The following is a 14,981-nucleotide window of genomic DNA, read 5'->3' as shown; positions in this document are numbered from 1 at the left end:
GAGAAGTAGGCATTCTCATGTACGTCTTCTAGCGGAAGGGTAAACTGGCACAAGTCTTCTAAAGAGCAATGTGGTAATTTGTAATGGTCATCAAAATTAAATATTTGTAACTCAGTAATTTGAATCCTAGGAATTTATCTTAATAAAATAATCTGGTAGGTATGCAAAATATATGTATAAATAAAGAAGTTCATTAAATTTACAATAGCAAAATTCTAATAATCTAAATGCCTCATATGGTAGAGCCATAACATTATGTCACATATCTTTTTTAATTGTAATTGAAAGGTGAGCTCAATATATTAATTTTTACAAGTTATGAGCAGTATGTACAGTTTAATCCTATTTTTGTAAAAAAAATTTTATATATATGCACATAGAAAAGAGTCTGGAAGATTATAAATAAAAATGTAATCAACACCTATTCTCTAGTTAGTGGCATTATAGACCTTTATTGTATTCCTTATAATTCTCTGTATTTTCTACTTTTTTCAATGAGCATATATTACTTTTAGAATCAGAAAAAGTGTTTTCAAAGACTAAAAGTGTTTGTGATTAAAATCATATAAAGAAAATTCTTAAAGATTCTTAGAATTCATCAAAGACACAATCACACTTTCATTTTTCATAAGACACAGTGAGACCTGCTTGTAACACAGTGAGAGCAAGACAAAGGTAGGAACTTACTCATCATCCTGGAAGCTAAGCTGTAACTTCTCTCTTGGTTCAGCTTCACACTGGCTACTGGGAGATGACTCAGATGGAATAGAAAATCCCCCTTCTACTAAATAAGATGCCTGGTTATCAGAATACCTACACACAAAAAATTTTGTTTTAGTTGTTAATAGTTAAATTATGCACATTTAAAATTCACCATGTCATAGCGCTGCATGATTGTAAAACCAACCATCAGGGATAAAAACAAATAGGGCCGCCAGTGTTCAAAACCATGATCCTACGTGCAAAGGACTGAAAACCTACGGATCAGCAACGGGGTGTGCATGTATTAAACAAGCGAGTCACAGAAATCTAATAGCTAAAAGAGTTTTTACAGAGTTAATCCAACCCCTTCATTCCAAAAGTAAAGAAGATGTTCCTTATCAAACATTAGCTTGGGAGGAGAACAGAAAAGTGGCGAGATATCTAAGCATGGGCAAACTACACATCACACAGGCTGGGTGAACTGTACACACCACATTTGGAGACACAACTCAAATTGCCAGCCACCAATAAGGCTGACCTAATACAAATCCAAAACACTATGGACAGAAAAAACACTTAGTAGACCAAACGCTCCCTGATGCTCAATCACACACCCACCTACCCACCACTGATAAGGCAATGGAATAGGGAAAGAGTAAGTTTTTAAATATTTTTTCTAAAAATTTTACGTATATGGCCATCTCCCTTAGATAAAGCAAAAGCTCAAGCTTGCCTGAGAAATTTTACAAAAGTATCAGCATATTGCAGACTTTATGGACCTAAAAGAAAATATATGATTTGTTCAAATAATTCTCACCTGTTATTAGTGCTGCATTTATCTCTAGCAAGTGTGGAAACAGCAACAGGCAAGCCAAGATTTGAAGAAAGAGTGACATTTTCCAAAGTCCCGCTATTAGCAAGTAATGAATTGGTGAGAAAGCTCGGAAATGACTCTTCAGTTATACCTCGAAAATCTTCCATCTCACTGCAACAATAAAAGTATTTTTATAAATCAAATCTTACTATAAAATGTTGTCAAATGATTAAGAGAGTACAAGTTTCACAAATCTTAGAAAACTGATAAATCTTAGAAAAAAATAATTTTAGGGGAACAGCACTAAGAGGGGATACTACTGGCAAGCATTCTGAGGTAAAGTAATTCTCAGAATACTTTGCTACTTTATAGGTGAGAATATAAACATCAAACTATCTTCCTATAATTAACATAATAATGAAATACAACACAGCCTAATTTACTCTTGGATTGCCATAGCAAGGGATATGAATTACAAACTTATCTAGTAAAGAAGCAAAGAAGGCACAACACTGATGGTTTATACAGATTATTTTAGGATGTACTTAAAAGTTTACCCGTTGGGTACTCATTCTAACATGGAATAGGAAAAACAACTAGCGAAATCTAGCCCCTGATTTCAGAGACTACTGTTAAGGACGAGTAAAGGGTTTAAAAAGTGAGTCCATTCAAAGAAAAACTTTAAGTATATTTGGCACAGGGACAAGGCCAAAAATGGTAAAAGAGGTACACAAAGGACTAAGTCTGGAAAACACTGGCAAAGAATCTGAACTACTGATAGAGAACCTCCAGCCCACACTGGCCATTGGTTCAAGCTGACCCTGACCACAGTACTCAGGAGATGTTACTCAATCTCAAAAACATTTCGGAGTGTTTATCACGAAAGGGCTATGTGGAATTCAGTAAAGAAAATAAGTAAATTACATCAGGAAAGTCTTAATAAATGAGAGTACTGGCCCTGTAACTTGAAGAATGAGCATAATTTTTATAGGCAAAGCATGAAATGAAGGAGCTTTAAAGGATAACAAATAAACATAAGCAAAGGGGGAGGAGAATTAAGATTTATTGCATACCTACTACCGTAACTCATTTGTCCCCATTTTACAGATGAAGAAACAAACTCAGAGACTAAATTAGCTAGATTTACCTAAGGTTGTACAATCATTAAGATTTGAACCCAGGTCTGACTCCAAAATCTGCTCTAAGTACCAAGTGTGTGGTGGCAAAAGCAAGTGCTCCAGTGTATTTTGGCAACAGGCATACAAAACAACATGGTGAATGAAACCATAGACCCAGATCCTAACAGCCTTTAATAGTGTATTAGGAAGCCCGGACTGTATTCTGTAGCCCAGGAAAGCATTGATCCCATCAGCCTAGTAGCAGAGGAAGGGAGAGGGCTTAAAGCCTAGAAGGTTATTCAAAGAGCTACCACACGTGGTACCATGGATGACAATGAAGGACTGTACTAAAGTCAATGACAAACGCACTGAAGTAAAGATTTTAGGTAGTATGGACTAATTTAATTACTCTATAAAAGTAGAAAAAGTTTTAAGACCACTAGAGATCTAAAAAGGTTATTTGATTATGAAGTAGCCATGCTCCTGTAGGAAGCCCACCTCTCCACTTTGCAATTGATCCTAACCCCTCTCATCAACACAATGACAATCACTCTAGCAACTGTCCCTCCTCTAAAACATCATCAACTTTCTCTCTGTGCAGTCATTCCCACCAGCATGCTGTTAGTTCTCCCACCTTTTAAAAAGCCTTCCTCTATCTCACACCCTATTATCCCCCTGCAGCTGCCACCACGTCTACCTATCTACACTCACTTTACCACATACTCCTCCAAAAAGAAATCACTACTGGCCACTACTTCCAATCTCGTCATCTCCTGAACCCACTCCAAGCTGGTCTTCATCACACCACCCCACCAAAACCCTTGGCAACACCACCACTGATCTCCTTGTTGCCCAACCCCAAAATGCCATGGTCAATTTTGAGTCCTCATCTTCTTTAACCTAACAGTATGGGATTCACACTCCTTCCTCATAGAAATACTTTCTTCACTTGGTTTCCAAGACACAGCTGTCTGGGTTCTCCAACTTCACCAGCTGCTTCTTTTCCTTCTCTTTGGCTGGTTCCTCCTTATCTCCTGGACCTCCACACAGTGAAGGCTCCAGGGCTTGGTCCTGGATGTCTTCCATCTACCCACCCTCTCTGGGTGATTGCCCTCAGTTTCAAAGCTTTAAATACCACAGGAAATTTCTATCTCCAGCATTGGCCTCTGCCCTGAACCTCAGATGTTCAACTGTCTATTTGGTATTTTCACTTAAATATGTAACAGGCATCTAAAACCTGAATCTTGATTCCATCTCATTCCAACCATCTCAAGAAAAGCCTGTTCTCTGGTCTTCCCCACAGAGAAAATGACAACTCCATCCTCTAGTTGCTGAGACCAAAAACTTTAATCATTACTGACTCCTCTCTCCCTCTCTCTCTCTCTCTCTCACACACACACACACACACACACACACACATTCTACGTGCAATTCCTAAGCAAATCCCAATGGCTATACTGTAACAACATAACCAGAACCTACCATTTCTCACTCTTCCACTCCTACCACCCTGGTCAAGCCACCACGACCTCCTGCCTGGCTACTCACTGCAACAGCCTGCTGACTGTCTCCATGCCTCCACTCTTCTCCTAGCCCATTCTCCACACATTAAAGTTACCCCTGTAAAACAAGTCAACCACTGTCACTAAGCTCAAAACCCTCCACTGGTTTCCTGTCTCATTCAGAGTAAAAGTCAGTCCTTAGCAGACCTCAAGAAGAGAAGAATCCACCCAACTCTGTAGGTAGTGCAGCCGAAATCTGATGACAAGTCTTTGATTTGGCTTTCCTGGCCTCAAGAAGACTTTAAAGTTCAATCTAAGATTCCTTGTAAAAAGTTCCAGCAGCGCGGATTTAAAAGAACCTCTATGATCAATGGCTATTCTTGCTGTACTTATGTAAATAATTGGGCCAAGTTTATTGAAATTAAACTTATTTTGCAAACAGGTTAGTCTTAATTTGGCTATCTTTTATAAAAATGAGGGTGATTTTAGAGAGAAAAATTACGTTTCAATAAAAACTATAGTACACATTCATGGATATTAGGTTCTAGTTCTGATAATTGTCTTTGAGGTTTTTCTTCTCTGTCAACTGGACTGGATCCTGAATTCTTCTACTCTCTTGAAATATCTGGCTACAAATCTCCAAACTAATGTTTTCAATTTTTTCCCATCATTTTCACTTGGAATCATTGAGAATGGAACCTGCCCTTTTTCCTAAAGCCTTGCAAACTAAAGCTGGACAACTTGATATAAACTTGAGAGATTTTGTGTCTGTTGCTGTATAAGATACCTGAACACCAGAGGATGTCATCAGAGACATTTCAAACTGCAAAAGACACTTCAACTCTGACACCTAGAAATCTTTTTGACTGGCTGCTGCCTGGGCTCAGAAAGGTTTATAATTTGCTGGTTTATAATTTGCTCCCACCATGAATCTTGTTTTTCTTTTTGTCCCTCTAGAAAGACTTATTAAATACCTGGTTACTTGTTTACACAATATATGCCTAACTTTGGGAGCCCACCTGCATCACTGTCTTACTAAGAGACTGGTTCAATGAGATGGAACAACCTACACCTCTCATCAACAGGATAGCCCTCAAGATTGAGGATGAACAACAAAAGGAGGAATTGGATACTAGCTTAACACAAGGTTGACAAAATGCAAGCCATATTGTAGAAAAGAAACCATATTGTAACTTTGAAGGACCTCTAATTAACCCAGACATGCTCTGTAGATTTTATGGCCCCTCCCAGATGCTATAAGTTGATAACTTTGTTCTCTTGAGTTCCTTAGGAATGTGATGACCCCCAGGCAGAGAGTCTATGTTAATAGCCATCATCAATGACAAGTGAAAGATCAGAGTATAGGATGCTGCTCCTGTCTCTGATGCATATCCAGTAAAACAAAAGACTTACCAGGAACTAAGACCAGATGTCTGCCCTCACCTAGAGATCAGATGGAGACCCCACTAGGATTAGGTCTAGTTTTCAGGGACTGTTAAAATTCAGGTAGTCCATACTTCTCATCCTTCTGGTCCAATACTTAATTATAAAATGTGCCTTTAGATGTTGTTCCAAAACTATTGAGCAAGGTACAAAATTCTAATAATACAAAATGTCAACATGAAGCCAAGAACAAGAGAATATTTCCAAATGAGTGCTAAACAGTTTCATTCCTCTAACCCAGATCTATGCCCCAACTCAGCAGGAAGTAGCTAGATCAGTCGTTGTCCCGAATCACTCAGGAATGAGGAATAGGAATGAGGAATACCAAAGAACAAGAGGGAATGAACCTGGCAAACAGTCAGCCATTGATGATTAAGTAGCTAGGAACTAAAGGTTTTTTTCCTTTTTGCAATTACTTATTACAGCTTTTAGCTGTTTAACCCACCCATTGTTTAGGCAATATCTCTGACTCCCACTAGGTTTCTATAGATATCATCTCCCTAGAGCCTGGCTCACTGCGGTAATGGGTGTTTGAGCTGTTCTTCAGGAATTAGAACCCCTCTGTCCACTCCAGGCCGGTTGAGACCACCAACTAATCAACTGGGCCTGCGCTGATGTCCGATAGGGGACATTTCAACATCGAGGCTAGAAACTCCACCCTCATATCACACTAATGCTGCCATTTTCTGAGCACACATCCTATGAAGAGGCATGAAGTCTGACCACACTCGTGCAGATCAGCAATTACCTCACTTCTCCTCACCTCCAATCATCTATCTCCACACTTCAGACCACCTTGCCACCTACCCCATAAATATCCCTGAGTCCCTATTTTCGGGGAAGCAGATTTGAGACTCACGCTCTTGCTTCCTCACATGGCTGCCTTGTGATTAAAACCCTCTCTCTGCTGTAATCTCGTCATCTTGGTGTTTGGCTTTCTGGGCAGTGGGCAAAAACAAACCTGGTAGGGTAACAAAGCTCCTGCCTCAGAGCTTTGCCCTTGCTCCTACCTCTGCCCAGTACACCAATGCCCTAGATATACTCTTGTCTTGCTCCTTCACTTCTTTCATGTCTTTGTACAAATGTCCACTTTCCTGTCAATACTTCCCTCATTAATCTACACAGTCTAGCATGGCATTCCAATCTGATCGCCATTTCTTTTTTCTGTAGTCCTGACCACCATCTGGCACGCTATATAATTCACCTCTTTAACTATTTCCTCCCCATACAGTCACATGTCACTTAATGGCAGGAATATGTTCCTAGAAATGGGCTATGTGGTATGAAGCTGTATGGTACTAATCTTACAGGACCATCATCTTATATGTGGTCCATTGTTGACCAAAATGTCGTTATGTGGCACATGACTGTACCAGAATGTAAGCTCCATGAGGGCAAGGACTCAGCCTGTTTTACCACTGAATTCTTTTCTAAAGCAATGCCATGCAGAGCAGACCCTTGATAAATTTGCTGAATGACTGAATGTGTTCAAACTATGTCAATACACAGCAAATTCATCACCAAACATCATGTAAGCACCCTCCTCTCAGACATGCCCCAGTATTTTCCTCTCTTCGATATTTCTATTTCCTCTTCTTAATTTCTATATACATGTTCAAAACTCTCCCGTTAGGTTGGAGGAGGTGGAAAACCTGTTCCCATCCTTCATTTGCACTTCCTGCCACCATTTTCTCACCTTCCTTTCACAGCCAAGTGTATTAGAAGAATCCAAAATTACTACTTCTATACCTCACTTGACATCCCCTTCCTCTATCTGCTCCTTACATATTAGGGATACCCAGGATTCTGACCTCAGATCTTATGTCATGCAGTGTACATCTATCTCAAACTCAAATCCTTATTCTCTTGCTATACAAGCCAGACACCTGGAACCATTCTGATCCTTCTTCTTCGAAGCATGTTCAAAATACACCCGTCCTCTTCCCAAATTCTAATGCTTCTAAATGCAAATGTATTTCTGGAGCTGAGATCCACTTCTATATTCCCAGCATGTGCTGCCCATCACGTTTTAATCTGAACTACTGCATAAGTCTTCCAATTAGTCCCCCAGTGTCTACTCCTGTAATTACTAAGTTATTCATTCATTTACAAATATACAAACCACATTAAAATATATACTGAACTCTTTAAGAGTTATCCCTACTTAGAAGGAGTCAAATCCAAGAAAATTCAAATATTAAGTAAGGTTCATTCTGGCAACAATCTTTATCAAACACGAATCAGGAAAGACACTCTCCCTGCACCAAGAATACAAAAACCCTCAGGGAGCTGACAATGACTACCAATTATGAGACATAGCGTTAAGTGCTTGGATAGAGCTTTGTCACAGGCGCAATAGTAACACAACCCAGTGCAAGATTCCACAAGATGTAATCTAATACCTAGGCTCCCTTGTTTCCAGAAAAGATTACACTTGTTCTAAACCATCCATAGACATGCCATACTCCTAAAGCTTTCCCAGAAGGGAAAATTCTCGAACTTCCTATTATTTTTCCTTTAAATATATTTGAATTAAGTAACCATCTTTGGGATTTCCCTTGCTATTTCCTTAAATTAGTAACCTCAAATTTCCCATTTGAGGTTACTAATACTTAACTGGTCTAATTACATTTCTGGATACGTAAAATATCACTTACTCCAGTCGTTAACTGGAGGTCTGCATGTACAATTAAACACACTTACAAGTATAAACTGTGGGGAAAAAACACAGTCAAACTTTCCCAACACTCATCAGCTACTATTGGCATTTTAAGATACACTTTAGAATTAGGTAGGCATTTAGTACATTACTTTTAAAAGCTTACCATAAACAGAACGATATTAAACACTGTCTCATTTCAAGTTTTTTTCATAAAGAAATCAGATGCAAGGAATGTAGTAAAGCGAATGTTAACGCGGCCTAGCAGAAACCAAAAGTCAATAACCGAACGATCCGGGCAGACCCCTCGGTATTTAGTTAACAATGATACTATTTCCAGGGTCAAAGTTTTAGACAAAAACGAGAAACAGAACCGGTGATGCTACGTAAGAGGCAAACACGGCAGGTCAACATACCACTCTGCAAAAGAAAACTCCAGAGCAAAGCACAACGCGTTTGTTCCTCAAGAGTTGGAAGCAACCGCGGGCGGGGGGGCACGGACATGGACGGACAAGGATGTCATCCCCGAAAATCAAAACACGCATCTTTCAAAACCCATCTCTCAAGCTTGCCCAAGAGCCTCAGACATAGAAGCGTCCAATTAAACTCAATGAGCGTGGCAGTCGGGCTGGGTGCGAAGGGGTGGACGGAGGGGAGCGGGCCGACTCAGGCCAGCCCCCCGCAGCCCCAGGCCCGGAGCCTGTGCCCCAAAGCCAGCTCCTGGCCCAACCGTCACTGCCCCGCCAGCCTGGCAGCCGAAAGGATGGCCAAAAGTGGATTCGCCTGCCTCCTCCCGAACCGCACGTCAAGAGAGGGAAGACCCTTCTCACCGAGCCCACGACCCCTAACTGCAGGAGCCGAGAGGCGGGCAGAACGTCTGCAGGGTGCAAAGGCGTCTCGGCAGAGCTGCAAACGCGCGTGCGCATGCCCCCCAGCGTCGGTAGCCGCACGGATCGGCCGTACCGCACGCCCCTCGGGTTTACGTCTGTTCGCGGCACCAGCCGAGGGGCGGGGACTCAGAGTCGGCTTTGGATTGGACAGCGCGAAGGGATGGGGCGAGAGGAACCCGATGATTGGGCGAGGACTGCGCATCCCTGGATTTGAAGCGAGGAAGCCGCGCTGTGCAGATCCGGAGCCGCACTTGAGCAATGCTTGATGCCCGGCGGAAGGCCTTCCCGCTATAAGGTGAACTGAAAGCGCCGCCTCCAAGGCTACAAGGCCTGGGCCAAATTGAAACTAACGCTTATCTAACTTAGTTGGAAGACCCCAAAGCACTGTCACTCACCTTACATACAAATATTTCCCGTGACCAAATAACCTGATACTACCCTGAGTTTATTATTGTTACCACCTTTTTGTCCTTTCCTAAGTGCAGGTCTTTTCTGTCACCATTTGTTAGACACTGAAATGTGTCACTTGCCTTATGTTACACACTGCTAATAAGCTTCAATTAGGAAATCATTCCTCGAAATCCAATTCAGGAATAGTTCGCTACACCTAATGGCCTCTGTGAGAGTAAGGTTGGTCTCGGGTGGAAATGGCTGAGGAGATGAGACAATTCATCCCTAATTAATTTCCCTTGTTTCCCCCTCCTCTTTAGGCCACAAACCCCATCACCAACGTCTGCTCAGCACAAGCCCTTAACTACTACTTCACTGAAACCATAGAGATGATTCAATTTCACACTCAAAATTTCTTTCATACAGTCTCAGAGGGAGAGTCTCTTTTCCAAAGCTAACTTCTGAACTTCATCCATCCAACAGTTATTGAATGTTTAAGATGTGCAACACACTTGGGAGCAGAGAAAAGGAAAAACACAAAGTTGAGTTGAACAGTCCCTACTCCTAATTTTAGCATGGGGAAGAGAGCAGTGAGAGACATCTATCTGATCACTTTCCTTTCTACCTGTACAATATTGCCTATCAATCCTGGATACCCTCTCCCCTGGTTCCTTTCTCTCTGCCTTGAAAAGGGCTGCATCTATCCAAAAAAGGAAGGAAAAAACCCAAAACTCGAAACCTTCCTTGTTTCTGTTTTATCACCTAAGACCATTCTCTCTCTCCTTCCATGTCTCCACTTGCACACCTTATCACTCATTCCACGTCATCTGGCTTGGTCCTGAGCACCAGTTTAACACTCGCTTTCATCTATCAGGCTGGCCTCCTGTCAAACTCAGTGATGTCTCTGCAGTTCTCTTGACATCTCTTCTTGAAACCTTCCAGCCTTTCGGCAGTCGCAAAGCGTAATTACCCCTGAACTACCTTTGTCCACACTCAATGAACAGAGAAAGTGGACAAAATCTCAAGTTTCTGAATCCTGAAAAATAAACCAAATGCTTAGCTCTAGAGCTGAAAGTATGCTATTTGAGTGTAATGACCCACCCTTGTTTCACAAAGTATCTTAACTCCTTTATTTACACCATGGCCATACATTGGAGGTGAACTGCTGGAATGTCTGTATATTCCAGACTGTCATTCACCTTGTATCCCTGGTACCCAACTCAATAAATGTCCTTCCTCCATAAAAATCAAGTGAGCAAAGCTCTCCCCACAATGCTCAATAACCTGGTAGGACTCTCTAGTGACAGGGGTCTATAATCCAAAGTATCTGCAGGCAGGAAAGCCTCTGATGCCAGACTGCCTAGATCTCAATCCTGGCTCTCTGACTTCCTAGCTGTATAGCCTTGGGCAAATAGCTTTAACCTGCCAGTTTCCCCATCTGTAAAATAGAGTTAATCAGAGCACTAGCCTCAGAGGTTTCTTGTGAGGATTAAATCAGTTAACTCACATAAAAGTGCCTAGAACAACACTGGCACATGAGAGTACTCAAGAAATATTAGCTATTATCTAACCTTACCTTCTAAATGAAAAGTAGAAATAGAACTCCCAGTGAAATCCAAACCTCCTTAGATATTGAGTAGAGGTTGCAGAAGCCCCATGGCCGGGGGTGCCTCCCAGGGAATTAGCCTTCTACAATGTGACCACAAAGTATGATTGCAGATTAACCTCCCATCTCTCTAGCTCCCCAAATGAACCTTTCATCAGACTACTACTTACATCTTGTTGCCTGAACACGTCCCTGTCCTTTTACATCTGGGCCATCACCCTGGAATTCCTACCCTCCTCTGCTTCTACTACTCCACCTGCAGAAATCCCACATCCCTTCCAAATCCTGCCAGCTCAAATAAATGTTTTATACTACTATACTGTTTCAACCTTTATTATGAAGCTGAATCATCACCTTTTGTAAATTCTGACGATGCCTTCTCTCACTAGAATGAGTTTGTATGCAGACTACCTATTTTTTACATATTTCAGAGTGTTTAGCACAGTATCTTGGACATAGAAGATGCTCCATATTCAGTAATTTGGAGTGAGAATCTGTTCCAATTCATTATCCCAATCTAACCCCAGGCAACTCTATGATTGAAATCTCAAAGACATGAATTCTTAATTCTGAGCTAGAGTCTGCCTTAAGTTAGACTTCTTGCTTTGAACCTAAAAAAGCCTACAAGTCTAAAACAAGTCCCTTAACAGAAGGAAGACCTTTAAGAATTATTTGGAAAGGATTTTTTAGGATTCTTTTTCTTACATTGGAATGCTAAAATGCTAACTTTACAAACAAAACATTTTAGTGATTATATGCAACAAAACTCAAAATGTTCCTTAAATTAAAATTAACACAATGTATCTTATCAGTTCTTTATCCTTTGCATGTTAATAAGCTCTAGGGGTATGACACTATTCGTAGGAAAGGTGTCTTTGAAAATTAGCTTATAAATTATAGACAATTATATCATTTATATGTGATTAACTGATAGACACATAAAATGCTGTTCAAATTACATCTCTCTCTAGCTCTGAAGGAAGTGAAATCCTTGACAAATCCTGAGAAAACTGAACTAAAAAGACTATTACTACCCCACAATTTTAATCATTTTACCATAATTACTGTCAAGTATATTCTAATTTCAAATTTTACAAGTATCATTTTAGAAAACAGTCTAATGTCATCTATTTAGATTGAAAGTCAACATGTGTCAGTTCTAGATGTCGGTCTACATACTGACTTTCTACCTTTTAAATAAATGTCATGCTTAGCCCCCCCTTTTTTTATTTTTGTTTTTTAGTAACATGGTATTTTAAGGAGATATAAGCTTTACCAACTATCAAAGAGAATATATTCTATTCTTATAAAGCAACAGATTCATATCTTTAAAATATATTTTATTAAATAATCTACTTGGAGAATAATTACAAAAGCTTTAAACAGTAATTCCAAGTAGTGAACGGCAATTTTCTTTTTTAAAAAAAAAAAGACCAAACAGTCCACATTATATTTTGCTGCTTTATACACAGGAATGATTTATTTTACAAACTAGTCAGTTGTAACATTAGCCTGTAAAATTAAAACACATTTCTTAATATCTCAAAGGCAAAGTAAACCTTTTAATGATATGCTTTCATATTAACCAATATGACAAACCATAAGAAACTTAACACCAAGATAACAGTTCAAAATAAAATTTACAGAACAGGCACTTTGAAGTCAGCTACTGTGTATATCACAGTTAACATTACTTTGTACGCATCTCATTTCATCAAAGGTTATCGGACCAATGCAGTAAATGTTCCTTTGATGGAGAAGCACAAACACATTTAGGTTCCAAACACTGTGTTCTGGTTGTAACACATGCAAGACAAACCCTAAATTAGAAAAATCTTCTGAAAGAAAATGAAGAAAAACAAAAAGCAGCCAGGAATGAAAGCATTTACAAGCACTTGAATAAGGCCTTTAAGTGTTAAATCAGTGTTTTAAACCCCTTCATTCTCAGGTAAGGGATTAAGAGGCCGAGAGAGAGATCGTCTGCGAGGGTGAGGATACTGGAGGTTGGCAGTGTCAGCATCGCAAGAGTGCTCTACCAGAGGAGGAGGAGGAGGAGGAGGAAGGAGCTGGGCATAACTGGACCATCTCGATCCAGCCCGTGGGGAATCCAGAGGGGGAAAGAAATACCTGAAACAATGAAGACAGGAACAAAACACCAAAACAAAACAAAACAACAGAAAAAAAAAAAAAAAACAGAAGAAAAAGAGAAAAGTAGTAAATACAAAGAGAACCAAAGAGGAGAAACCACATGCTGGAAAAAAAAGCTTTAGTATATTCATGCCAAAACTAATAGAACATAATAGCAAAAATCAAGACCCTTACTCAAATCAAGCTTGCTTAAGCAAGTGTGGAAACTTGAAAGAAATACAATCTGTTAAACTTAAAATGTTAAAAAAATTATCAATATAAATGTTATAAAACAAGACATTAATTTTATAATTTAAAACATTTTCTAATCTCTCAGAAACATATTTGATGCTATCCTGTAAATTTACAAATCTAACAAGTTTTTTTCTTTATTTTAAGCAATGATTCATTTGTAGTAGCAGCAGGCACACAGTTTTTTAGGTGTACATGATACTGAGAACCAATTCAAATATTTTCACACAGTATGGTCAGCTATTGCAACATACTTTCAAAGAAATACAATCCTTGAATATACTAAGCTGTTTTTCTGCAAAAACCTTAGAATAGTACAAAATTTTAATAAGTAAAAGGGCTCAAATAATATGTCCTATTGTTATTCTTCTGCCATTTTATAACTTACCCGTAACACTTATGCATTTTAGCAAACAAAGATTTACAGCTTTGTAATCAAAGTCAGAGTTCTAGAGGATATGAACTAAATGAAGCAGCCAACTAAATTAAGAAAATCCTGGGACATGGAATGTGGAGGTTAATGTGCATGCACAATTTTAGCAAAATTTTAACTGCTTCTCTTATGTATGTATCCAAATTTTTACTTGAAGGAAACTTTCAGCCATGGAATCACACCATAATAATACACAGCATATATTAGAAATGTTTATCTCTTAGTGAATATGAATTGAAAACTTACAAAGGTGTTTTCATTTTACTACCAAATTATAAATGAAGCAATACCAAAAGTTTACTTTAGCTACAAATTGTACAGTCAAATTACTTTCATTTTATTACTACTTCTCTCACTCCTTTACTAATATTTTTTAATATTACAAAGAAATGACAGTTGTACTGAATAATATCATGTATAAACCAATTCTACAAAAGGTAAACAAATTAGCACTCAAAACAATCTTTATGAAAAATAGTTAATCTTCAAATTAAAATTACAAAAATTCATCATTGTAGCTTCTTGTTTTAAAAAACAAATGAAATAAGCCTATACTCTCCAAATGGAATAAAGTGATAGTTTCCCTCCTCCCAACTACTTGTAAGGATGGTAACAATCCCTTTAATTTTAAAACCCATGTTAGTTTCAGGAACTTTCAAAAAATTGTTTTGGTGACAATGTCTCAACAAAAAGCCTCTCCATTTATATTTCAAAAGTTTCAAATAGTGTCAATAAACTGGCTAGTACAAAAAAAAATGATATACACTGTATTTTTAAAGGCCTTTTGGATTGCGTTTAGTAGTAAGCAGGCTGCTGGTGTATCTTGGGAGAGGTCAAACGGCGCTGGGGAAGGGGAAAAGGAGCTCGCTTTCCATTCCTGTGTGCATGCAACAAGCAGCAAAACAGCAAAGTTACTCCAGTTAGCTGGTACTCAGCTGTGCTTTCTGTTAAAGGACATAATACAAATGGAGAAGGGAAAATGCATCACAGATCTAACACACACGGTTATCGGAACAATAAGAATACAGATCAAAACTTCAAAGCT

The 14,981-nt window shown here is 39.2% G+C and overlaps 2 protein-coding genes across 8 annotated transcripts in view; both read right to left on the bottom strand.

The window, feature by feature from the left end:
* Positions 1-9,159, bottom strand: part of CEP192 (centrosomal protein 192) — a 114,542-nt gene extending 105,383 nt beyond the window's left edge. Inside the window, exons 1-3 of one of the 6 annotated variants that reach the window (XM_046671159.1) lie at positions 9,069-9,159; positions 1,520-1,687; positions 688-813 (exon numbers count right to left, since the gene is read on the bottom strand). In XM_046671159.1, the coding sequence (XP_046527115.1) occupies positions 688-813; positions 1,520-1,683 (290 nt within the window). In that variant the 5' untranslated portion in view covers positions 1,684-1,687; positions 9,069-9,159. Of the gene's footprint in view, positions 1-687; positions 814-1,519; positions 1,688-8,654; positions 9,002-9,068 lie in introns of those variants that run through there. The other 5 variants (XM_046671163.1, XM_046671162.1, XM_046671160.1 and 2 more) reach the window with 5 other exon arrangements.
* A 3,328-nt stretch (positions 9,160-12,487) lies between these two features.
* The window catches only part of SEH1L (SEH1 like nucleoporin), a 28,946-nt gene continuing 26,452 nt past the window's right edge, over positions 12,488-14,981 (bottom strand). The window contains exon 9 of one of the 2 annotated variants that reach the window (XM_046671164.1): positions 12,488-13,251. In XM_046671164.1, the coding sequence (XP_046527120.1) occupies positions 13,053-13,251 (199 nt within the window). In that variant the 3' untranslated portion in view covers positions 12,488-13,052. Of the gene's footprint in view, positions 14,881-14,981 lie in introns of both variants that reach the window. The other variant, XM_046671165.1, reaches the window with a different exon arrangement.

This window comes from Equus quagga, chromosome 9, assembly GCF_021613505.1.
Source record: "Equus quagga isolate Etosha38 chromosome 9, UCLA_HA_Equagga_1.0, whole genome shotgun sequence".
NCBI lineage: Eukaryota > Metazoa > Chordata > Mammalia > Perissodactyla > Equidae > Equus > Equus quagga.
This window is presented reverse-complemented; position numbering and strand designations above follow the sequence as displayed.